General features: G+C 43.4%; 3 protein-coding genes across 4 annotated transcripts in view; 1 reads left to right on the forward strand and 2 right to left on the reverse strand.

Annotated features, from left to right (window-relative positions):
• The window catches only part of LOC129706749 (hemoglobin subunit beta-like), a 129,182-nt gene that overhangs the window by 52,909 nt on the left and 50,079 nt on the right, over nucleotides 1-26,194 (forward strand). The window lies entirely within an intron of this gene.
• On the reverse strand, nucleotides 550-2,424 carry LOC129706750 (hemoglobin subunit beta-like). Its single transcript, XM_055651202.1, has 3 exons — nucleotides 2,266-2,424; nucleotides 1,497-1,698; nucleotides 550-909 (listed from the first exon to the last, which is right to left on the reverse strand). The coding sequence occupies exons 1-3, from the start codon at nucleotides 2,355-2,357 to the stop codon at nucleotides 781-783; spliced, it is 423 nt and encodes a 140-aa protein (XP_055507177.1). The 5' UTR covers nucleotides 2,358-2,424; the 3' UTR covers nucleotides 550-780.
• LOC129706748 (hemoglobin subunit alpha-like) lies at nucleotides 20,011-21,166 on the reverse strand. The gene is made up of 3 exons (XM_055651199.1): nucleotides 21,000-21,166; nucleotides 20,538-20,745; nucleotides 20,011-20,356 (listed from the first exon to the last, which is right to left on the reverse strand). Exons 1-3 carry the CDS (start codon nucleotides 21,092-21,094, stop codon nucleotides 20,231-20,233), a joined length of 429 nt encoding a protein of 142 aa, XP_055507174.1. The 5' UTR covers nucleotides 21,095-21,166; the 3' UTR covers nucleotides 20,011-20,230.

Genomic DNA, 26,194 nt, shown 5'->3' on the forward strand with positions numbered 1-26,194 from the left:
AAGACTCTTCTGAAATGTGTCTCATTTTTATATTTGGGAGAAAACCCACATGGTCACAAGGAGAACATGCAAACTCCGCAGAGCCAGCACCCATAGTCAGGATCAAACCCTGGGAGGCATGGTGGCGTAGCTGTAAAGCTACTGCCTTACAGCACCAGAGACCGAGGTTCGATCCTGACTATGGGTGCTTGTCTGTATGGAGTTTGTAAGTTCTCCCCGTGACCTGCGTGGGTTGTCTCTGAGATTTTCAGTTTCCTCCCACGCTCCAAAGACCTACAGATTTGCAGGTTAATTGGCTTGGTATAAATGTTAAAAAAATTGTCCCCAGTGTGTAGGATAGTGTTAATGTGCGGGAATCACTGGTGGGTTGTGACACGGTGGGCTGAAGGGCCTATTACTGCACTGTATCTAAACCAAATTGGAGATAGAGTCATGGAAACATACTGTGTGGAAACAGGCCCTTTGGCCAACTTGCCCACAAAACCACGGATCATTTGTGATCCAAATTGTCATTATGCTTAAGTTAAATAAAGAATTCATATATTGCAATTGTTGGGGTTAATATTGTTTTTTTATTGAAGCAGAATGAAAACTAAGAGACATTTTCCAAAACATGTGGATACATCTGCGTACAAAGAGGCAATTCACACCAACTTTATTCCAGCATAATTAGAACCAGATAGTTCTTTAAGCAAGCAGACAGAATATCTTAGATATTGAAGATGCAAGTTTTCATTGCATTCTTTCTTTGAAGTTTAGAAGATGCCGGTGGATTTCAATTTAATGGTAGCTGCTGGACAGTGCTTCTGCCACCTGCTTAAAAAACTTGTGGGTGGCTACATGCTTTTTGGCGGTGAACTGAAGCTTATACTGCAGGGCCAGTTCAACAATGAATGTTTGTCCCAAAGCCTGAAAAAAAAAAATGATATGCATTTTAAACAAAGCTGGAAAACAAATCTCTAATCTCCTAACGAATGTATCATACATTGTTTAAATATGTGAAAAGGCAACTAGATATATTATTTAATGTTGACTAGAAAGACATGTGCGTGTAGGAAGGAACTGCAGGTGTTGGTTTACACCAAACATAGACTCAAAATGGAGGAGTAACTCAGCGGGTCAGCTAAACCTGCACCGTGGCAAACTCCAAAGATGTTGCCTGACCCACTGAGTTACTCCAACATTTTGTGTCTGATCCAGTGTGTGAATCAGTATGGCGGTGCCTATAACTGATAACATTCCTCCAATCTGTGCACCCGATGTCCAATGTTCCTGTCCAACTTTGCACGCAAGATAAAACATTTGAATGTACCTCGGTACACGTGACAATAAACTAAACTGAACTGAAATATCGATTTGAAATCCTTTTACTAAAGAAAACTTTATTTTCCATGGAGTTTCAATCCTCCATGTTGTGCTTCGAGTCTGAAACCTGACTGTACTTGCAACATCCTTTTGGCAAAAATAAAATGGATAGTAAAATGATCAATTCTCACCCTGAAGTTCTGTGTGTCCACTCCGATTTTTTGATGTTCGCTGCTGAGTTGTTTGAAGTTGATGTTATTTATGTTCTTGACCGCAATGTCCAGAGCTGATACCACTTTGGCCGCATGTTCTTGGACTCCAACATCGGTGGCTTTGAATTTCCCATTCAGCTTGGAAAATAGTCTGGTCGTCCAGGGATACACTGCAAACACCCTGGAGGGGAGAAAAAAGCAAAGTTGCCAACGTTTGGGTGAGAGTCATGCAAACTCAAACAGCTCGCTACAATACGATATAATTTTATTCACCCCAGGAGGTGAATTGGTCTGCCAAATAGTCATAAAACACAACAAGATACAACACGAACTTGTGGGCGAAGCACCAAGGCAAATTCCTTGTATGTGTATACTTGGCCAATAAACGTACTTACTTACTTAAGATACCTGAAACGTGAAATTAAAGTGATGAGAGGAAAGTCCTGGATTTGGGGATGTGCAAAGATTGGGGGGGGTGGGGAGAGGGGGGGTGGAAGGGGAGCCGGACTACCCCACGCTAGAGGGTGGCTGGGTTGTACTGCTGTTTTCACTGCACCATTTTGCATCACGTTATCTGATGAGCTTCCATAAAGTTGACCCGAACCTCAGTGAACCTGTGGAATACAAGCTCCCTCACTCTGTAACAAGGTTTACGAAAGCATTGAGAATGAAAGAACCTTCAATTCAACCAGACGTGAAGATATAATGCATGAATTAAACTTGAAACAAAAAGACATTCTCATCATACCTTTCCAGGGCACGAGCAGTTATTAACTTCTTGTCCACATGGCTCCAAATTTCTTCGATGATGTCAGCCTGTTCTTTAGTCAGAGTCACCATTGTGTCTGTTAATCTTTCACTGCTACTTCTTGCACGAGAAAGCTGGTGTTGGTCTGGAGTTTCGTCTGCATTTTTATAGTCTGCAGCGGAGCATATCTCAGACCAAACTCCGACTGTAATAGGCTGGCTCTTTGGTGGGTTGGGCTTGCTCTCTATCAATGAGCATCACCCTTCTGTGTTTGCGTGTTTATGATAAACATCTGCTGAGTACGTGGTCGCACGTGCTTCACTTCCACCCACCCAATGCAAAGAAACACAATCCAATTTCTCCTAGATAATATTTCCATGCATTGCCTATCAAACTCATTTTTTAGTTTGGTTTAGAGACACAGCGCGGAAACAGGCCCGTCGGCCCACCGAGTCCGCGCCGACCAGCGATCCCCGCTCACTAACACTATCCTGCACACACTGGGGACAATTTACACTTCAATTGAAGACAATTAACCTACAAATCTATAAGTCTTTGGGAGTACGGGAGGAAACGGGATCACCCGGAGAAAACCCACCCAGGTCATAGTGAGAACATGCAAACTCCATACAGACAGCACCAGTAGTCAGGATTGAACCGGGGTCTCTGGCGCTGCAAGGCAGCAACTCTACCACTGTGCCACAGTGCCATGCCTTTTCTTTCAACCTCTGGCTGTAAAAAAAGGGCAGCATAGTGGGGCAGCGGTCAAGTTGCTGCCTTGCAGCGCAAGAGACCTGGGTTTGATCCTGACCATGGATGCTGTCTGTACGGAGTTTGTATGTTCTCCCCGTGACCGCGTGCTCCGGTTCCCTCCCGCACTCCAAAACCCCACAGGGTTGTAGGTTAATTGATTTTGTTAAAATTGCAAATTGTCCCTTGTGTGTAGGGCAGTGTTAGTGTACGGGGATCGCTGGATTCGGCGGGTGGGAGGGCCTGTTTCCATGCTGTATCTCTATACTAATCCATGCTAAACAGTCTCCTGGTTAATTGAGGTCCAGCTTTTACATTGTTTTTAATGGAATCACAAGAGACTGTAGAAGTTACACACTGAAGCTAACAAAAAAACTCAGCAGATAAAACAGCATCTGTGGAAGCAGAGCGAAGGTTATTATTTCTGGTTGAAAATCTGCAGAATGACACTTTATGTCTAGGTTTATTTTTGCTGAGGTACAATGAAAATCTTTGTTTTGCATGCTATCCAAACAGGTCAGATAATACTATGGGGTGGGAGATTGCAACCTTCACGCGGTCCGCCCTGTTTCGATGAATGCAATCAACCTGGCGTGCACAATCAAGTAAGATCAAATAGAACGAGTTGTCCTACAACTTTAGGCTGTGCACGTCATACGCAAGAAGAAGAAGAAGATAATACTCTACCTAATACAATCAAGTCAAACTGAAGCACAATGAATAGAGAGCCAAGGTACAGAATGTAGAATATCGACACTTTTACTTTTTTCACCATTGTGCCTTTTCATTAAATAACATTTTCAATTTTCAGAGAGCAGAAGTCTATACAATTTTTAAACATAGAATAGTTCAGCACAGATGGCTCCCGACCTTTGGTCCACAATGTATGTGCCAAACAAGTTAAACTAATCCCTGCCTTGCGTGTGTAGGAAAGAACTGCAGATGCTGGTTTAAATCGAAGGTAGACACAAAATACTGGAGTAACTCAGCGGGACAGGCAGCATCTCTGGAGAGAAGGAATGGGTAACGATTCGGGTCGAGATACTTCTTCAGTCTAATGAACGGTGTCGGCCTGAAACGTCGCCCATTCCTTCTCTCCGGAGATGCTGTCTGTCCCGCTGAGTTACTCCAGCATTTTGTGTCTACCTTTGGCCTTGCATGTTAACCATATCCCTCTAATGCCTACGCATCCATGTGCCTATCTAAAAGCCTCTTAAATACCACTGTAGTATCTGCCTGCATCACCACACCTGACAACGTGTCCCAGGCACCCACCATCCTCTTGTTAAAAAACTTGCCCCACACATCTCCTTGAAGGGCCTGTCCCACTTGGAGATTTTTTTTTCGGCGACTGCCGGCGTCACAATCGCCAAAAGATTTTGAACATTTCAAAATCCAGCCACAACAAAGAAAATGTTGCGACACTTGAAAAAACGCCGCGCGTTATACGTCATCGCGAAGCGTCACGCCGCACTAAGCCGCAAATTTTTTGGTGACCTGATACGTCAGTCAGTGATGCCCGCATGCGCCGAAAAAAATCTCCAAGTGGGACAGACCCTTAAAGCTCCAGTTCTTTGACATTTCTATCCTGGCAGAAAGATTCTAACTGTCTACCCTATCTATGATTCTCACCATAGTCATCGTCGATCAGGTTTCCCCTCAGCTTCTGACACTCCCGAGGAATCAATCCAAGTTTGCACAACCTCTCCTTACAGCTAAAACCTTTGAATCTCTCCTTTCTTGAATGTTGAAACATGATCGTGAATGTAGCTTGAATCATATTTTAATCTAAATCTGAGGAACTTTGTTTATCAGAGTTTAACTACAATTTCACAATATTATTTTGGAGCAAGATTGGATAACTACTCAACATGCTACAACATGTGGATCATAACTCTCTGATGCATTATACATTATTTTTTATTGTTCACTTGGAAAATAACATAAATTGACTAAAGTTCACCAACTTTTAAAATGTTTAAAGTGGACTTCTTCCGACTGTAAGTTTTCACAAGTTCACAAGATTTTGGAGTAGAATTAGGCCAATCGGCCTATCGAGCCAATTATGGCTGATCTCTCTCTGATTCCTAATCCCATTTTCCTGCCTTCTCCCTGTGACACCCGTTCAAATCAAGAATTTGTCTATCTCTGCCTTAAAAATATCCACACTTGACCTCCACAGCCCTCTGTGGCAATGAGTTCCACAGATTAACTACCCTCTGACTAAAGCAGTTCCTCCTCACCTCCTTTCTAAAAGAACGCCCTTTAATTCTGAGGCTATGACCTCTGGTCCTAGACTCTCCCACCAGTGGAAACATCCTTTCCACATCCACTCTATCTATGCCTTCCATTATTCTGTAAGTTTCAATGAGGTTCACCCTCAACTTTCTAAACTCCAGTGAGTAGAGGCCCAGTGCTGTCAAGAGCTCATCACATGCTAACCTGTAATAATTCTTGTCAATCTCCTCGAGACCCTCTCCAGAGCCAGCACATCCTTCCTCAGCTACGGGGCCCAATTTTGCTCATTGTACTCCAAATGCTGTATAACCAGCTCCTTATGGAGCCTCAGAATGTTCTGATTTTGTTTTCCAGTCCCCTTGATATAAATGTTAGCATTGAACTTGCCTACATTACTCCCGATTCGACTTGCAAATTAGCTTTTTGGGAGTCCTGCACCAGCACTCCTAAGTCTCTCTGTACCTCTAATTTCTGGATCCTCTCTCTCCATTTAGAACATAATCTATGCCTTTATTACCAAAATGCATGACTCCGCACTTTGCTACACTGAATTCCATCTGTCACTTCTCTGCCCACTCTCCTAAACTATCCAAGTCTTTCTGCAGAGTCCTTGCTTCCTCTGCCCTGCCTGCCCCTCCACCTATCGCAGCATCATCTGCAAACTTGGCCACAAAGCTTTCAATCTCCTTGTGGAAATCATTAATATACAACGTGAAGAGAAGCGGCCCCAACACCGACCCTTGCGGAACTCCACTAGTCACTGGCAGCCAACCTGAAAAAGTGCCTTTTATTGCAACTTTTTGCCTTCTGCCATCCAGCCAGCCCGCAATCCATTCTAGTATCTTCCCTTTAATACCATGGACTCTCATCTTCCCTAGCAGCCTGACATGCGGCACATTGAAAGCCTTCTGAAAATCTAGGTAAACAGCATCTACAGCCTCCCCTTCTCTCTGTCTGCCCTGCTATTAACTTCCTCGGAGAACTCCAGCAGATTCGTCAGGCAAGACCTTCCCTTCACAAAACCATGCTAACCGGCCTATTTTATCGTGAACTAAGTACTGCGTAAGCTCATCCTTTATAATTAAAATCTAACCAACCACCAAAGTCGGGCTAATCGGCCTATCGTTCCCACTATTTTGCTTTGCTCCCTTCTTGTAAAGCGGGGTGATATTCGCAATTTTCCGATCTTCAGGTACCACTCCTAACTCTAGTGATTGGGAAAAGGGGAAGTACGATGGGATCTGGGGGTCCTTGTACATCAGTCTATGAAAGTAAGCATGCAGGTACAGCAGGCAGTGAAGAAAGCGAATGGCATGTTGGCCTTTATAACAAGAGGAATCGAATATAGGAGCAAAGAGGCCCTTCTGCAGTTGTCCTTCTGCGGTCCACAGCCCTAGTGAGACCATGCCTGGAGTATTGTGTGCAGTTTTGGTCCCCTAATTTGAGGAAAGACATTCTTGCTATTGAGGGAGTGCAACATAGGTTTACAAGGTTAATTCCCGGGATGGCGGGACTGTCATATGCTGAGAGAATAGAGCAGCTGGGCTTGTAGATTTTGGAGTTTAGAAGGATGAGAGCGGATCTCATTGAAACATATAAGATTGTTAAGGGTTTGGACAGGCTAGAGGCGGGAAACATGTTCCCGATATTGGGGGAGGCCAGAACCAGGGCCATAGTTTAAGAATAAGGGGTAAGCCATTTAGAACGGAGAAGGCTCTGAGTCTGTGGAATTCTCTGCCTCAGAGGGCGGTGGAGGCTGGTTCTCTGGATGCTTTCAAAAGAGAGCTAGATAGGGCTCTTAAAAATACCGGAGTCAGGGGATATGGGGAGAAGGCAGGATCGGGGTACTGATTGGGGATGATCAGCCATCATCACATTGAATGGCGGTGCTGGCTCGAAGGGCCGAATGGCCTACTCCTGCACCCATTGTCTATTGTCTATTGTCTATTGATTCTTGAAGTATCACAACTAATGCCTCCACAATCTCTGAGGCCACCTCCTGCAGAAAACTGGGGTGCAGTCCATCTGGTCCAGGTGACTTATCCACCCTCGGACCTTTCAGTTTTCCTGGCACCTTCTCCTTAGTAATTGCCACTCCACTAACTTCCACCCCCTGACTCTCGGGAATTTCAGGCACCCTGCTGGTATCTTCCACTGTGAAGACTGATTCAAAAATGTTATTCAATTCCTCCGCCATATGTGGATTTCCCATTATCTCTTCCCTTGCATCATTCTCCAGCGACCCACTCTTGCCTCTTCTTCACTCTTTATTGTATTGTATTGTATTGTATTGTATTGTATTTTAATGACCACACAGCCAGGCTGGTGAAATTTGTTATCAGTACAGCTCGGTACAGGTTCCAACATTTCATCAACATTAAACGTATAACATAGATATACATACAGACAGACACATTACATAATACATAAGGGCCATGCTTATTCTTATTCCTCACCGTACAGAGTTTAAAATGTTAATTGCAGTGGGAATGAAACTGTTTTTGAAGCGGTTTGTTTTGGAGGCAATTGTCCTGTAACGCCTCCCAGAGGGCAGTAGCTGAAAGGCATAGTGTGCAGGGTGAGTAGGATCAGAGATGATCTTGCAGGCTCTGTGTAGTGTCCGTTTGTGATAAAGTGATTATACATCCATAGAAACTCTTGCCATCCTCGTTTATATTATTGGCGAGCTTACATTCATATTTCATCTTTTCTCTCCGTATTGTCCTTTTAGTTACCTTTTGTTGTTCTTTAAAAAAAATCCTCTGGCTTCCCACTAATCTCCAATACATGCCCTCTTTTAAACATAGAAACTAGGTGCAGGAGTAGGCCCCCTTCGAGCCTGCACCGCCATTCAATATGATCATGGCTGATCATCCAACTCAGTATCCCGTACCTGCCTTCTCTCCATATTTGATTTCAAGGGCCACATTAACTCCCTCTTGACCTCCCTCTGTGGCAGAGAGTTCCAGAGATTCACCACTCTCTGCGTGAAAAAAGTTCTTCTCATCCCGGTTTTAAAGGATTTCCCCTTTATCCTTAAGCTGTGACCCCTTGTCCTGGACTTCCCTAACATCGGGAACAATCTTCCTGCATCTAGCCCGTCCAACCCCTTAAGAATTTTGTAAGTTTCTATAAGATCTCTCAATCTTCTAAATTCTCCGTATAAACCAAGTCTATCCAGTCTTTCTTCAATAAAGTTTATACTCTCTAGAATTTAGAAAGATTGAGAGGGGATCTTCCTGCCATTAGAAACTTACTTTCATGTTGGCCTTGACCTCTATTGTCATTCGTCTTATCCTCCCCTGGAATTTTTTCTTCCTCGTTGGAATGCCATGATCCTTTCCTCATCCGCAGAATTTCTGCCATTGCTGCTCTACCCCTTTGCTGCCAGCTCCTCCCTGTAATCAAAGTCCCCTTTCAGCTCTACACACATACTACCGCACTGATACATAGACAAGAAATACTGTTGAAATGATTTTTGTTTTGCAAATTGCATTTTGTGGGGTTAGTTATTACTTCTTCTTCTTGCATATGGTGTGCACAGCTTAAAGTTGTCGGACAACTTGTTCTATTTGATCTTGTTTGATTGTGCACGTCAGGTTGATTGCATTCGTCGAAACAGGGTGGACCACGTGAAGTTTGCAATCTCCCACCCCTTAGTCATTACTTCATGCAATTTAACAGAAGTGTTTACACAGCACTGTTTATGGTGTTGTTCAGTTTTGTACTATGGGAAGTTTTACTCTGGGAAGACAGCAATAACTCATCTTGATGGAGAACTTCTGAAGCCGTGCTCATGCAGTTCATCACAGCCTCTTCATTTGAAGGCTTAATCATTATAACCTGAAAGGAAAGAAAAAGTTAATCACTCAGAATAAGTAGAAGTTTAATCCCAGTGCCTCTGCTCTGTAGATGTCACCCAAGCACCTCTGATTATCTGTTTATCTGTTCAACAAAGAAAATCATTTACTGGGATCAGGAGCTTCAGTCTGATGAAGGGTCTCGAACTGAAACGTCACCCATTCTTCTTCTCCAGACATGCTACCTGACCCGCTGAGTTACTCCAGCATTTTGTGTCTATCGTCAGTGTGAACCAGCATCTGCAGTTCCTCCAAACAGATCTTAGCGTTCTCTTCCAACACAATATATCTCTTATTCCAAGATATCGTACCTTTACCACCCTGGACCCGATCTACAATTTATTAGAAATATTTTGGGGGAAAAAAACCCCTTTAGTTTCATACCCATGTGATGTTTAGTTGAGTTTAGAGGAAAATGTGCATTCACCGAGTCCGTACCAACCACTGATCACCCATAGACTAGTTCTATCCTACACATGAGGGACAATTTACAGAAGCCAATTAACCTGTATGTCTTTGGAATGTGGGAGGAAGCCGTAGCACCCGGAGAAAACCCACGAGGTCACAGGGGGAAACGTACAAACTCCATACAGACAGCACCCTTGGTCAGGATCAATCCTGGGTCTCTGATGCTGAAGACAGCAACTCGACCGCTGTGCCACATCTCTGGATTTGTGATTTTGTTTAGAAACAGGGATCTGCAGATGCTTGTTTGCAAAAAAAAAGGCACAAAGTGCTGGAGTAACTCAGCGGGTCAGGGAACATCTTTGAAGAAGTTGGACTGGTGGCATTTTGGGTCGGGACCGTTCTTCAATCCTTGCCAAAAGCTTCTTAATAGTCCCGATGATTACGACTAAAGTACCTGTGGGCTCGGTTTTCACCTTCTAGAGAAATACAGCTCTTTATGTACATAGAACATCGAACAGTATAGAACAGGAACAGGTCCTTTGGCCCTCAATGTCTGTTCTAAACATGATGCCAGAGCCAATAACTCCCTGAGCCCAGGTAATCCATAATCCATATCCCTCCATTCCCAGCATATCCATGTGCCCGTCAGAAGTCTCTTAAATGCCATTATCATATCTGTCTTCATCACCACCCCAGCAGCACATTCCAGGCACCAACCACCCTCTGTGTGACATACCACCTCCGCACATCCCATTTAAGCTTTTCCCCTCTCACCTAAACCTGTGCCCTCTAGTATTTGATATTTCCAACCTAAGGATAAAGGGTTCTGAATGTCCACCTTATGAATGCTGCTCATATATACTTCTTCCCTCAGCCTTCCCTTCCTGAAAGAAAACCATTCCAGCCTCCGCATTCTCTTCCTACAGCAGTAATCCCTCATTTTAGGAAGCATTCCTATTCAACTTTTCTGGATCCACTCTAATGCCTTCATATCCATCTTAGTAGGTCGCAACCAGAATTGCACAGTGCTGCAGCGGGTAGAGCTGCTCAGAGACCCGGGTTCAATCCTAGCCTCGGGTGCTGTCTGTGTGGAATTTGTGCTTTCTCCCCACGCCCACCTGGGATTACTCTTGTTGCACCGGTTTCCTACCACATCCCAAACACATGCAGGTTTGCAGTTGAATTGGCCCTCTGTAAATTGCCCCACACGTGTGGGGAGTGGAGGGGAAAGTGGGATAACATGGAACTTAGACAGGCACATGGATAGGACAAGTTTAGAAGGATATGGACCAAGCGCAGGCAGGTGGGACTAGTGTAGCCGGGACATTACGTGTAGGAAAGAACTGCAAATGCTGGTTTAAATCGAAGGTAGACACAAAATGCAGCTGAAACTCAGTGGGACAGGCAGTATGTCTAGACTGAAGGAATGGGTGACGTTTCAGGCAGTTGGGACATGTTGGCCGGTGTGAGCAAGTTACGCCGAAGGGCCTGCTTCCACACTGTGAAGTCTGCGTGGTCTCGGTGGGCTGAAGGAACTGTTTCCATTCTCCATTCCCAAAGCTTTCAGAAAAAGACTTACAAAGAGCAATGAAGTGACAACAAGGCATTGTTTTTGCTGATGTTTGAAAGACAAACACATGTTGGCTAATAGTGCCTGGTTATCTCCCATGCTCTTGTTAAAGATATCACCTTGGGGACATCTGCATCAACACGTAACACATGGGACACAATTCAATATCTCTTCTGCTGGATACCATCTGCAATTGTGCGTGTTATCTGGGTTGTGCACTGGAGAATCAGCCTGGAGTTTTGTCTCAAACATCCCATGGTTTGGACTTCTAATTCACACTCGAAAATTATAGATGGCACCTTACAAATCTTTGCACATTCAGAAAACACTTAAAATTACACGGAGACGATTTTTCTATAACAAAAGGCAACAGAAATTCTTATGCTGAAGATGGACACAAAAAGCTGGAGTAACGGCGAGACCAGTGGTTCCCAACGTGGGGCGTACGCCCCACAGGGGGGCAATTTGATTTTTAAGGGGGGCAATTGAGCGCGACTGAGGAGGTCTGGGTCCGAATTTGCGATTTTTATTTTTTTGGATTTTCCATCAGGTAAACATATGTAGTTTATGTTTCAGATGTTATTTTGAGTAAATAATTTTTTTGGGGTAAAAAAGGTCTTTATTGTGTAGTTATTACATAATCACCGCGCCATCGCTCTTCATGCACGTCGCACGAAGCGAGCGAGGTCATGGGAGAACCTTATTTATTGAATTGGATTTAGAAATGCGATTCAAAGAGCTTTTGCTAAGTTACCCTTATAATATCAATTTCCTCCGTTTTCTCTCAAGGGAAAGCAATCCATTTTCTGAGAATTATTTCTTTGTCTGCTCGTGCTAACATGAGCAGTGCAAGCAAGAAGAAAGTTTGTCAGTATTCAGAGGAATATTAAAAACACGGTTTCATACCCGCTGTCCATGATGAACGGTCACCTTTTAGCCTCTTATGCCAACAATGCTTGACCAACGAATCAATTAAACCAGGTCGTCTTGAGGTGCATTTGAAGGCGAAACATAATGCGTATGTAAATTCAGATTTGAATTACTTCAAATCTTTAAAGGATAAGTTTGAAAAAAGATCAACAATAAAATCTCTGTTCACTGCACAAACTGTTACTGTCAGTCGCACTCTTGAGGCTAGTTATGAAATTTCTTTACTCATTGCTAAATCTGTAAAAAAATCATACTATAGGGGAGGATTTAATTAAACCATCAATATCAGCAGTTCTTAAAACAGTTCTGGAAAAAGATGACAAAGATGTTAAAGCCATGCCACTCAGTAACAACACTGTTAGGAGAAGAATAGATGAAATGAGTGAAGATATTGAAACACAACTTGTTGAAAAGCTGAAATCAAGAAAATTCTCAGTACAAATGGATGAATCAACTGTGAGAGACAGTGAGGCCTTATTGCTAACCATGAAGCACAAGGGTCTCACTAACTTTATTCTAATTATCTTGAGGTGAGCTCAAATGGTATTTTGCATTTGATAGGTACCTTTACTTTATTGTACAGTAATTAAAATGATCGAAGTATTACAGAAAAAGCTTCCATTCAAATTAGTTTGTGTTGTATAACATTTCAGTTCTCTATTATATGTTTTGAAATTTTATTTGCTGTTTTCGTATGAGACAATCCACAAATATTTCAATATTCTAATATATAAATTTTCTCTCTCTTTATTACCTGTGAATACTCTTTTAGTATCATATTTATCATTATTATTATTTTAATACCACCTAATGTTTTTTTCTTTTTTTTTTAACAATTTTTTAGTAATTTCTTGCTCAGAACTTTAACTGTCTTTTGTTTATTTCATTTGTCTTTTTCATGGATGCCATGTTCTTTTGAAGCTTGTTTAAACCAAGGTATTGAAATGATAAGAATTATATATCACCACATGGGGGGGGGGGGGGGGGGGGGGGGGGGGGGGGGGGGGGGGGATCAGGATTTTTATATTTTTTTTTTTTTTATTTTATTTTATTAGAAGTAAGCACAGTCATATGGCACCAAAGTGCCTAATATATATTTTCATAATACATTTTATGTACAACTTCTTTTTTTTTTGTTACATTGAAAAAAGATGAAAATAAGAAAAAGAAGTTAGATAGTAAAGGATAGAAAGATGTGAAATATATAGTGTGTGTGAAAAAAGAAAACGAGTAAATGAAGAAAGTTGAGAGAGAAAATAGTGAAAAGAAAAGGAGATCATTATTTATAGTCTTGACCAACCCTCGTCCAGTCCTGAAACAGTTATTTTTTACAATTGTGTTGCACCATATGATTCCAAAAAAACGACGAATGGAGACCAACTCGTTATGAATTGGTCTGATTTATTCATTAGGAGGAATCGCATTTCCTCAAGATGAGCGGTGTCCAACATACTTGCAATCCACATTTTAAGCGTTGGTATTGATGTACCCTTCCAAAATTTAAATATTAATTTTTTTGCTATTATTAAACCATAGTTAAGGAATAGATTTTAGAGGTGATTTTAGGATTTTAGAGGTGATTAGGTGGGGCATGGCCAAAAAAAGGTTGGGAGCCACTGGGCGAGACCCTTCTTCGGGGCATTCAGAACTTCAGACTGAAGAAGGGTGACCTGAAGAAGGGTGACCTGACCCCCCCCATGTGGTGATATATAATTCTTATCATTTCAATACCTTGGTTTAAACAAGCTTCAAAAGAACATGAATCGCTGAGTTACACTAGCTTTTTTGTGTCTATCTTCGGTTTAAACCAGCATCTGCGGTTCCTTCCTACACAGAGCTTGTTATGTTTCTACATTCTTAAAATGGTAGTATTTTGCTCATTTCATTAATTCACACAAAAGTCACACTTTTGGTACAAATCCAACAAAATGCTTACACCTGCAGTTGCTATTGTTGCAAATTTTAATGTTATTACATTTGTAAAATATCTGTACAGCGTATCATTGTGTAAGATGTTCTTGGAAAAGGAACAACTTACATAGAAAACCTAGCAACTGTTGTTTATCTAATCTCTGCCATATACGTGGTCCGCCCATCTGCTGGGACCTCTTCTCAAAGATATTCTTTTGCCTGTTTTCCGAACACATTTGTATTTCTTAAGAAAACAAGTAAGTGCAGGAAAGAGCTGCAGATGTTGGTTTTAATCGAAAACAGACACAAAATGCTGGAGTAACTCAGCGGGACATTCCTTCTCCCCAGCATCTCTGGGGAGAAGGAATGGGTCTGATGAAGGGTCTCGACCTGAAACGTCACCCATTCCTTCTTTCCAGAGATGCTGCCTGTCCCGCTGAGTTACTCCAGCATTTTGCGTCAATCTTCAATGTAACCCAAGGACTTCTCCATTAAATTTTAATTGATGTACTGTACACCATGGAATGTTTAGTTTTATTTAACATGAAACTGTTTTCCATTTAAATTGTATTATTTGAGAATAACTGTTTATGTTATTGAAACATATAAGATTATTAAGGGTTTGGACACGCTAGAGGCAGGAAACATGTTCCAAATGTTGGGGGAGTTCAGAACCAGGGGGCATAGTCCAAGAATAAGTGGTAAGCCATTTCAAACGGAGATTAGGAGAAAACTTTTCACACAGAGAGTTGTGAGACTGTGGAATTCTCTGCCTCAGAGGGCGGTGGAGGCTAGTTCTCTGGATGCTTACAAGAGAGAGTTAGATAGAGCTCTTAGGGATAGCGGAGTTAAGGGATATGGGGAGAAGGCAGGAACGGGGTACTGATTGTGGATGATCAGCCATGATCACATTGAATGGCAGTGTTGGATCGAAAGGCCGAATGGCCTACTACTGCACCTATAGTCCATCGTCTATTGTCTATTGTTTAATAATATACCAAATTTATATTAAACTGTTACATTATTCTCAAGTAAATATAATTATAATATTCAGTGAAGTACAAGCCAACGAGACTACAAAGTATTAAGTGCTGCTTAAGGTGTCATTTTGATACCAGCCACGGCATACGTTTTGAGATGACATTACATTGTGTATACGAAGGAACTGCAGATGCTGGTTTATGTTGAAGAGAGACACGAATTGCTGGAGTAACTCAGCGGGTCAGGCAGCATCTCTGGAGAAAAAGGATGAGTGACATTTCGGGTGGAAATGGACACTTATTATTTTTTACACACATGGACACTTATTTTTTTTTTTATTCAAATCATTTGCTATGTCGCTCTTCAAGGGAGATACTAAATGCATTTCGTTGTCTCTGTACTGTACACTGACAATGACAATTAAAATTGAATCTGAATCTGAATCTGAATCTGAAGGGTTCCGACCCGAAACGTCGCCTATTCCTCTTTCTCCAGAGGTGCTGCCCGGCTCGATCAGATACTCCAGCACTTTGTGCCCATCTGCTATTACATTGCGAATATGCAGCTGTAACAGAGTTGGAATGCGAAGCCGCTCAAAATATAAAATACACCTGGATATTTTCCCCACATGTGAAACCAGAAAAATGATACAGTTTCATAAAACCACAAAGCGCTGCAGTAACTCGGCGGGCTCAGCATCTGCGGTATCTTGTGTCACCATTTTACTGTTCCTCACTCCACAATCTCCTCCGAGCATGACTACTTTGAAGATGTTTTCCTCCCCTCCCCGATGCTCTGGAGAGGGTCCATTTACAAGAATGATCTCAGGAAGGAAGTAGGTTAACCTATGATGAGCGTTTGTCGACATTGGGCCTGTACTCACCGGAGTTTAGAAGAATGAGTGAGGATCTTATTGAAACACACGGAATTATGAAAGGCTTGGATGCAGTGGATGCGGAGAGGATGTTTCCACTAGTGGGAGAGTCTAGGACGAGAGGTCTTAGCCACAGAATTAAAGGATGTTCTTTTAGGAAAGAGATGAGGACAAATTTCTTTAGTCAGAGGGTGGTGAATCTGTGGAATTCTTTGCCACAGAAAGCTGTAGAGCAGTCAGTGGATATTTTTAAGGCAGAGTTAGATTTTTGATTAGTACTGATGTCAGAGGTTATGTGGAGAATGCAGGAGAATGGTATTCGGAGGGAGAGATAGAGCAGCCATGATTGAATGGTGTAGAATTGATGGGCCAAATGGCCTAATTCTACTATCACATGACCTTATGATGGGTGTTCTGTGAGACCCTTCCACACGGCTCATTCGCTCTGTCATTCAGGCTGTTCTCTGTTGACCCCCTGAGTTCCTACAGCACTTTGTGCTTTGCTCAAGATTCCACCATCTGCAGTTCCTTGCTCCTTGTGCTCCTCAGTTTACTTTCTTATCATTTGTCATTTTTCAGGATTTGTACATTATTTTTACCCCAACATTGGTGTCAAGTTAATCTATATTTTTGGTATCAAAAATCGAAATTTATGTGACAAGGGATTAAATTCATATGTATTTTTTGAGTTTATACTAGACCAAGTGGGACCGTTGGGCCACGTTCTCCCAACACAATATTCCACCACTCACCCATTCCCCAAACGGAAGCTGTTCTCTCAACGCAATATTCCACCACACACCTATATCCCCCAACTGTGCAGGCGTGGCTCATTTTCCCTAATCCCCCAACACTCCTTCCCCCTCCTCTTCACCCTTCCTCTTCTCTCCCCTCTCCTCATCCCCTCCTGCACTCCCACCCTCACCTCTCCATCCTCCTTGCCCCTACTCTCAGTCACTCCTTACCCTCAGTCACTCCCTCCCTCCCTCCCTCCATAACCCCTCTCCCCTCCCTGCGCCCCTGACCCATTGGGTCCCGTTCCCACAACTCAATATTCCACCACTCACCCGTTCCCCCAACGCAAACCGTTCCCCCAACGCAATATTCGACCACTCACCCATAGCCTCCAACTGCACAGACACGGCTCATTTCCCCTCATCCCCCAACACTCCCTCCCCCTCTTCTTCACCCCCCCTCTCCTCTTCCCTCTCTACTCCCCCCCTCCTCCACTCCCTCCCTCACCTCTCCCATCCTCTCCTTTCCCCTACCCTGAGTCACTCCCGTCCCTCAGTCACTCCCTCCCTCCCTCCCTCCATAACCCCTACCCCCTTGACGTTTTTGTAAAGTTAAAACTGTGAATAACTTGTAAAATACATCATCAATCTGAACTAAACGATAACATTCTGTGGAATTCTCTGTCACAGAAGGCAGTGGAGGCCAATTCACTAAATTAAGATAATGTGAGGCGGTGGTAATATTCTCAACTCATTATTTTTAAAGGTAACCGAGTGTGTCACTTGCTTGCACTTTAAGTCTCTCTCATCTATGGCGTACAGGCCAAAATATTCCCATCTAAACTGAACACAATTTGGCATGGTAGTACAGCTGGCAAGTTGCTGCCTTACAGCACCATAGACCCCGGTTCGATCCCAACTACTGGTGCTGTCCGTACAGGCTTTGTACATTCACCCCGTGACCTCGTGGGTTTCCTCCGGGTGCTCCAGTTTCCTCCCACTCTCCAAAGACATACAGGTTTGTAGGTCAATTGGCTTTGGTATAGATTGTAAATTGTCCCTAGTGTATGAGTGTACGGAGTGATCGCTGGCTGGCTCGGACTCAGTGGGCCGAAGGGCCTGCTTCTGCTCTGTATCTCTAAGCGAAACTAAACTGAACACAATTACATGTCCAGACGGCTGACATTCCAAGTGGATTAAGTTTAATGTGCAGAGTTACTCGGCTCAAATATGAAAGTTTGTAAAATCGAAACGTGGAAGAATGTGAAAGAGGTATGTACCTACGCCAAAGTTATGGGGATCCACGTGAAGTTCTAGACCATGTTTCTTGGCCAGCTTCTCCAGGTGTTTGGGCAGGTTGTCCAAGTTATCGACAGCCTTCGCCACAGCTTCCATTACCCTGGTGCCATGAACTTTGACCTGGGCATGACTGGGCAAGGTTGCGCTGAAACCCGGGAAATATGTCTTGGTTTGAGGGTGTGTCGCAAACATCCTTCAAGGAAATGGGAAAAGAAAGGCACATCATTTGCAGGCGTAGGGTACAATAAATCTCTCCCTGGATAACAACCCCATTACTTTCCCTGCAGAAGGACTTGGTCAAGTTGGCAGATGGAATACAGCGTAGCAAAGTGTGCGATCATGCACTTTGGTAGTAGGAATAAAGGCACAGACTATTTTCTAAATGGGGAGAGGATTTAGAAATTGGAGATGCAAAGGGACTTGGGAGCGTTGGTGCAGGATTGCTAAAAAGGTTGGTAGACAGTAGGTGCAGGAGCAGGCCATTTGGCCCTTCGAGCCAGTTTGTAGCTTAATCAGTAGTAAGAAAGGACTAGAAAACAAAACAGCGATGTAATATTGAAGCTTTATAAGGCACTGGTCAGACTACATTTAGAGTATTGTGAGCGGTTTTGGGCCCCATATTTGACGAAGGATGCGCTGCTGTTGCAGAGGATCCAGAGGTACTTTATGAGAATGATCCCGGGGATGATCAGATTAATTTGCGATGAGTGTTGGATGGTTCAGGGCCTGTACTGGGCGGAGTTTAGAAGGACGAGGGGGGACCTTCATTGAAACTTACCGAATAGTGAAAGGCTTGGATAGAGTGGATATGGAGAGGATATTTCCATGTGGGGGTTTCTAAGACTGGAGGCCACAGCCTCAGAATAAAAGGACTTACCATTAGAAAGAAGATAAGGAGGAATTTATTTCATCGGAGAGTGGTGAATCTGTGGAATTCATTGCCACGTATGGCTGTGGAGGCCAAATCAATGGGTGTTTTTATAGTGGAAATTGACAGATTCTTAATGAGTATGGTGTCAAAGGTTATAGAAACACAGAAAATAGGTGCAGGAGTAGGCCATTCGGCCCTTCGAGCCTGCACCGCCATTCAATATGATCATGGCAGATCACCCAACTCAGTATCCTGTACCTGCCTTCTCTCCATACCCACTGATCCCTTTAGCTACAAGGGCCACATCTAACTCCCTCTTAAATATAGACAATGAACTGACCTCAACTACCTTCTGTGGCAGAGAATTCCACAGATTCACCTCTCTCTGTGTGAAAAATGTTTTTCTCATCTTGGTCCTAAAAGACTTCCCCCTTATCCTTAAACTGTGACCCCTTGTTCTGGACTTCCCCAGCATCGGGAACAATCTTCCTGCATCTAGCCTGTCCAACCCCTTAAGAATTTTGTAAGTTTCTATAAGATAACCCCTCAATCTTCTGAATTCTAGCGAGTACAAACCGAGTGGAGAAGGCAGGAGAATGGGGTTGAGAGGGAAAGATAGATCAGCCATGATTGTATGGTGGAGCAGTTGATGGGCCAAATGGCCTAATTCTACTCCTATAATTTATGAATTTATGTGTAAAAGTCACTTGAAGAAATGTTGATGCCTCAGCACAGAAACGCTATTTTTTAAGAAGCTTCAGGCTGAGTTTGATCCATTTACAATGGGAAAGGTGACCACCATGTAAACAGGCATTTATGATGGCAGAATGCTTTCATGTACGAATTTCTCCTTCTTGTTTGTATTCCTCTTGTGATATTTAATTTAGTTTACTTTAATGATACATGGAAGCACAGAAACACGCAAACAGGCTCTTCGGCCCATCGAGTCCGTGCCGACCAGCGATGCCCGCACACTAACACCATCCTACACACACTTGAGATACTTTACAATTTTACCAAGTCTATTAGCCTACAAATCTGTAGGTCTTTGGAGTGTGAGGGGGAACCGAAGCTCGTAGATGAAACTCAAGCAGGTGATATGGAGAACATACAAACTGCGTACAGACCGCACCCATGGTGAGGATCAAACCCGGGTCTCTGGCGCTATAAGGCAGCAACTCTACCACCAAGTCAGGATAGGTAAGAGGGCCCTAAGGGTATCCTCTGTGATCTTGCCACGGGCATGCGTGACATGTTTCATGGTTCGTATTCTGAAATTTGCGCACGTATAATAAATCAGCAACAACAAACTCTAAAAATTTGATGGAAGTGATTGTTTATTTAGCTCAGTTTTACAAATTATGCCAAAGTTCACTATTGACAACATGTAAAAATGATTAAAGCGAGGGAGCAAAAGCAAACACAATATTTTCATTTAAAGGAATAATGATTTTATTAGCCAGCATTTTGAGAAAACAGGAAGGTGGGGATTCGAATGATGATCTTGCTGTTTTCCACCATAGTTGTTTGACTGCATCTTCAGCGGTACTTGGAGCTCAATTGATGTGCAACTTCCTCAAGGAATTTGTCGATGGCAGTATGAGTTGCAGGGGTGAACGAAGGCAGATGAAGGGCTAGGGTGACCACAATGATGTTTGAAAACAGCTGTCAAAGTAAAACAGGACTGATGTAATGAGAAAATATTCCCAGCTAAACCGAACACGGTTACACATTCAGACTGCGGAGAGTTCACGTAAATGAACTTGAACCTGCATTGCTGTTTATCTGACCCTAACGTCAGGATCTGTGACATGGTGACGAGGAAGGATATGAAAGGGTTACCTACCACAAAGTTGTGAGGATCCACAAGGAGTTCATGACCATGTCTCTCGGCCAGCTTGTCCAGGTGATGGGGCAGGTCGTCCAAGTGTTCAGCTGCCTTTGCCAAGGCCTCAAATACCTTGGTGCCATGAGCTATGACATGTGGATCAGCGGCATGGTAGCCAGTGAAACTCGGGAAGTATGTCTTGGTTTGAGGATGGAGTTCAAACAGCCTTCAAGGAACATGGAAAAGAAAGGCAGAAGTCATTTGCAGACGCAGGTTCCAATAAATCTCTCCTCAGATTACAACCCCATTACTTTCAGACCAGCAATTACATTAGTTTGGTAAAACTTCAACTCCATGCAGAGAATGCTATTGCACACTTATTAATTGTATCGCTGTTCTCGGGAAATGCAAGCAAAATGTTCACAATCACAAATAATCAATGAAAGAACAGTCAATATCCTGAACGTTTAAGAACATTACCTGGCTAAAGCATCTGCACCCAAAACTGCAGCATTTGCGCGTAGGGTTTCAGCGAGCTGGTGGATCACTTGTTTGTTGGATTCTGAGAGGACCATTGTTGCGGAGTTTTTCGCTCTTCCAGATCTCTCAGTACTTGCAAGATAACTCCTGCTCGATACACACGGTATTTATTGCCATCCTCACTGACCCGCCTCTTCCCTCCCCTCACCTTCCCATTGGCCGCGGGGGCCGAACTCATGGTCTATTGGATTAACTCAAACATAGAGATAAGGGGCAACACCGAGCAGAGAGCCAATCATCTGTTTCACTTACAGCTGTTAGCAAAGATATCCTGCTCCAGAAAACATTGCCTCCTGCACATTTCCATTGCAATGCTTTTGATTTCCACACAAATGAATTAGAATTAACTGCATTTCATTGATACATTTTTGATAAAGACAGAGTAATTGAAGAATTTCATAAAGTCATAAGGGATAGTAGAATTAGGCCATTCGTCCCATCTGGTCTACCCCGCATTTGAATTGCAGTTTTGGTCTCCAAATCTGAGGAAGGACATTATTGCCATAGAGGGAGTGCAGAGAAGGTTCACCAGACTGATTCCTGGGATGTCAGGACTGTCTTATGAAGAAAGACTGGATAGACTTGGTTTATACTCTCTAGAATTTAGGAGATTGAGAGGGGATCTTATAGAAACTTACAAAATTATTAAGGGGTTGGACAGGCTAGATGCAGGAAGATTGTTCCCGATGTTAGGGAAGTTCAGGACAAGGGGTCACAGCTTAAGGATAAGGGGGAAATCCTTTAAAACCGAGATGAGGAGAACTTTTTTCACACAGAGAGTGGTGAATCTCTGGAACTCTCTGCCACAGAGGGTAGTTGAGGCCAGTTCATTGGCTATATTTAAGAGGGAGTTAGATGTGGCCCTTGTGGCCAAGGGGATCAGGGGGTATGGAGAGAAGGCAGGTACGGGATACTGAGTTGGATGATCAGCCATCATCATATTGAATGGCGGTGCAGGCTCGAAGGGCCGAATGGCCTACACCTGCACCTAATTTCTATGTTTCTTTCTATGTTTCTATGAATCATGGCTGGTATCTCTCCACTCCTAGAGAGAGATCAGCCTGCCTTCTCCCCTTCTCTGACTCCCGTGCTAATCAAAAATCTATCTATCTCTGCCTTAAAAATATCCACTGACTTGGCCACCGCAACCTTCTGTGGCAAAAAATTCCACAGATTCACCACCCTCTGATGAAAGAAAATTTCTCCTCATCTCCTTCCTAAAAGAATGCACTTTAATTCTGAGTCCATGGGTTTAAGTCCTTAACTCTCCCACTAATGGAAACATCCTCTCCACATCTGCTCTATCCAAGCCTTTTACTATTCTGTATGTTTCAATGAGGTCCCCCCTCATTCTCCTAAACTCAATGTTCTTTGGACCACTGAGTTAAAGCCGGCTATGGATGAAAAGTTAATTGCAAAGAGAGTTGGATTAGACTCCTACTGCGTTTGCTATCGCAGAGTAACCCGTGCCTTAGGTCAGAACTTCCATTGCCTTTCATACACTGTGAGGTTTAGTGCCCCTGCTTGCAAAACCGTGAGCTTTGTGCAAACGTTTCACGGCCCCGACTTCAAACTAAATACCCAAGTACACCAGGCGTTACTGTTAAGGTCTACCCCGTTCTCCTGCCAAGATCTAATGGAATAAAAAAGGAACTGCAGTTGCTGGTTTACACCAAAGATAGGCACAAAGTGGTGGAGTAGGTTACTCCAGCACTTTGTGTCTATCTTGCTAAGATCTATCGCATTCTTCTGATTAAGAAACAGCAAGTTTCCTCACGGGTAAGGAGATTTTAATAGCATTCCCATAGGCAGGGCTGAGTCAATCCTTTAATTAATCTATGCGGAGGGATACAGCATGTGCTTAGAGTGTAATGGCAAGAGATCGAGAGAGCGCAGAGCCTTATTTTTTTGAATATTTTTATAAATAAGTATGATTGTGGGGTTCCTGGTGACTGAGGTATAAAAACATAGAAAATTGGTGCAGGAGGAGGCCATTCGGCCCTTCGAGCCAGCACCGCCATTCATTGTGATCATGGCTGATCGTCCCCTATCAATAACCCATGCCTGCCTTCTTCCCATTTCCCTTGACTCCACTAGCCCAGAGAGCTCTATCTAACTCTCTCTTAAATCCATCCAGTGACTTGGCCTCCACTGCCCTCTGTGGCAGGGAATTCCATAAATTCACAACTCTCTGGGTGAAAATGTTTTTTCTCACCTCAGTCTTACACAGCCTCAGTATAGGACCAAGGAGAAGGGAAAAGAGGCCAAAGGCAAGGCAGTGAAAGTTTCCAGAGGCCTCCATCGGAAAGGGGAGTCAGATACTCAGCACTCAGTCCGCGCCGACCAGCGATCACCCCGTACACTAGTTCTATCCTACACATTAGGGACAATTTACAATTAAAAGAAAAGAATGAAAGGATTTTCTTTAAGGAAGGAGATGAGGAGAAATGTATTACAGAGGGTGGTGAATCTGTGGAATTCTTTGCCACAGAAGGCAATGGATATTTTTAAGGCAGATAGATAGATTCTTGATTAGTACAGGAGTCAGAGGTTACGGGGAGAAGTTAGGAGTATGGGGTTAGAAGGGAAAGATAGATCAGCGATGATTAAATGGCGGAGTAGACTTGATGGGCCGAATGGTCTAATTCTGCTCCTATCACGTATGACCTTATGACCTTCCATGTCCTAAATAAAGATGGGAATTGATAATTAACTATTCCTGGCATGGACTGGTTGCTTTATGAGGATACATTTAGGCAGGTCAACCATGCATCTGTAATATAAGAGCAAGAGGGGATGATTTGTGTATAAAATCCCGGGGGATACGGAAAGGATGGACTATGGCAGAAGAAAGCCAACAGAGTTGCCCACCAGGTCAGGCAGCATCTGTGGAAAGAGAAGTAGAGATAACACTTCTGATCAAAGACCATTCATCCAAGTTAAAGATGATTGACAATTGCACATTCATATCTCCTGCAACATTTCTTTCAGCTCTCAACCTGTTTTAAACATTTATTTATAAAATCCCACAGGCTCCTTGCAGCACCGTGCAGAGCATAACGTTGCCAATTTTGATCATGAAACTGTGGTTACACGAAAGCTGAATACAAAATGTTGGAGGAACTCAGTGGGCCAGGCAGCAACTGGGATGAGAATGAACAAGTCATGTTTCGGGTCGAGATCCTCCTTCAGACTCCACGTACACTATAACTATCTGACCTCTGTATTATTGCCTTATTTTGAGATACATGTGTTTTGTCATAAGCCTATCTTCACCCCCATAGTTTTAGAACCCATCCCCCCTGCTAATGGTAATCTATTCCATTTATTTATTCTCTCCAGGACCCAGAACATTTAAGTCACTCAGTTAAATTTCCCCTCCTCCTTCCTTGGTTCCTGAGCAAGCAGCACCACCCTGACAAATCTTCCCCTTGGAGTGGAAGCAACCCAGTTCACATTGTTGTAAATCTGCTCTGCACCCTCTGCAGTGCAGTCACACCATCCTATAACACAACTTCCTATACCACCCTTCCATTGACTCCGTTTGAAACCTCACGCTGTCTCAGCAAGGCCTTCAGCATGATCAAGGACGAGTCGCACCCTGGCCACTCCCTCTTCTCCCCTCTCCCAGGACGGCATGGTGGCACAGCGGTAGAGTCGCTGCTTTACAGCGCCAGAGACCTGGGTTCGATCCTGACTACGGGTGCTGCGTGTACTGAGTTTGTACGTTCTCCCCGTGACCGTGTGGGTTTTCTCCGGGTAAATTGTGCCTAGTGTGTGTCGGATAGTGCAAGTGTGCGGGGATCGCTGGTCAGTGCGGATTCGGTGGGCTGAAGGGCCTGTTTCCACGCTGCATCTCTAAGCTAAACTAAAAATGAAATCAGTCAAGAGGTACAGGAGTGTGAAAACACATACCTCCAGATTCTGAAGAGGGGTTTCGACCCGAAACGTTGCCTATTTCCTTTGCTCCATAGGCGCTGCCTCACCTGCTGAGTTTCTCCAGCATTTTTGTCTACCTCAAGATTCAGGGACAGTTTTATCAGGAAACTGAACCATCCTGTCACCAAATAGAGAGTGGTCCTGCGCTACTACCAACCTCATTGGAGACCCTCGGACTATCTTAGATTGGACTTTACGAGACTTTATCGCGCACTAAATTGTATTCAGTTTATCCCCTGCATAATGTAACTGCACATTATGAATGGCTCAAATGCAATCATGCATTACCTTTCCATTGACTGGTTAGGGTGCAACAAAAGCTTTTCACTGCACCTAACACTACACAACTAAACTTCTAAAAAACTACTAGTATAGGTAAACACAAAGTGTCATTTGGAAATAAAGTTGAGGAATAGGTGATCAGTTCAGAGGAGGACAGGGGGAATATGATGGGGTTGGTGGAACGCTTGTGTATGATGGTGTGGTTGCAGGAATATTTGAGTTGGATCCTTACATTTATTGTGCATGTTATGGCGTTACACAGTGCATTCCTTGAGCTCGGCGATTAAAGTCTACAGACGCAACTGCTGGCTATGTCCTGAATCTCAAAATGGTGTCAATCTACTGAAATGTGAACATGACTGGTAATTCAAATCCCCCCCACCGGGAGTACTCAGGGTTTTGAGTACGTGCCACACATGCCATGAAGCTGTTGTGTTGAATGCGTCGATCACGTCAAACCTGATAAAGGATCAGCGCCCAAAACCAACGTGGCGCGATCTAATGACTCAGCAGTGAGAGTGGAGCTGAAATGTGCCTTATCACCGCGTAGATGACAAGCAACAGCCTTGTGCGCAGCCCGTGTGGTTGGCCAGGATACTGAGCTTCTTTTCTAGACAAACGTTTCTTCATGAAAACAACTTTGATAACCGCTGTCCCACGCCTTCCAAACCAGCAGATGTGTACGCACAACCAAAGCTGAAGCCTTCAGATAGTCGACACCCCTGGTCACTGTCTTCTTTACTACCGTGCTAAGTTACTTTATTTTTCTGAATACGATAAGGTTTAAAAAGTAGTTATTCATCCAACTTTACTGTTCTATTTGGTAAATTGTTTCTCACCTTTGAACACATTTTGAAGTGATTTTGCAAAAGAGGTGAAGGCTCGATAATTAACGTGTACAAAAATAATGCTTG

The sequence above is a fragment of the Leucoraja erinacea genome, chromosome 20 (assembly GCF_028641065.1).
Source record: "Leucoraja erinacea ecotype New England chromosome 20, Leri_hhj_1, whole genome shotgun sequence".
NCBI classification, from domain to species: Eukaryota; Metazoa; Chordata; class Chondrichthyes; order Rajiformes; family Rajidae; genus Leucoraja; species Leucoraja erinaceus.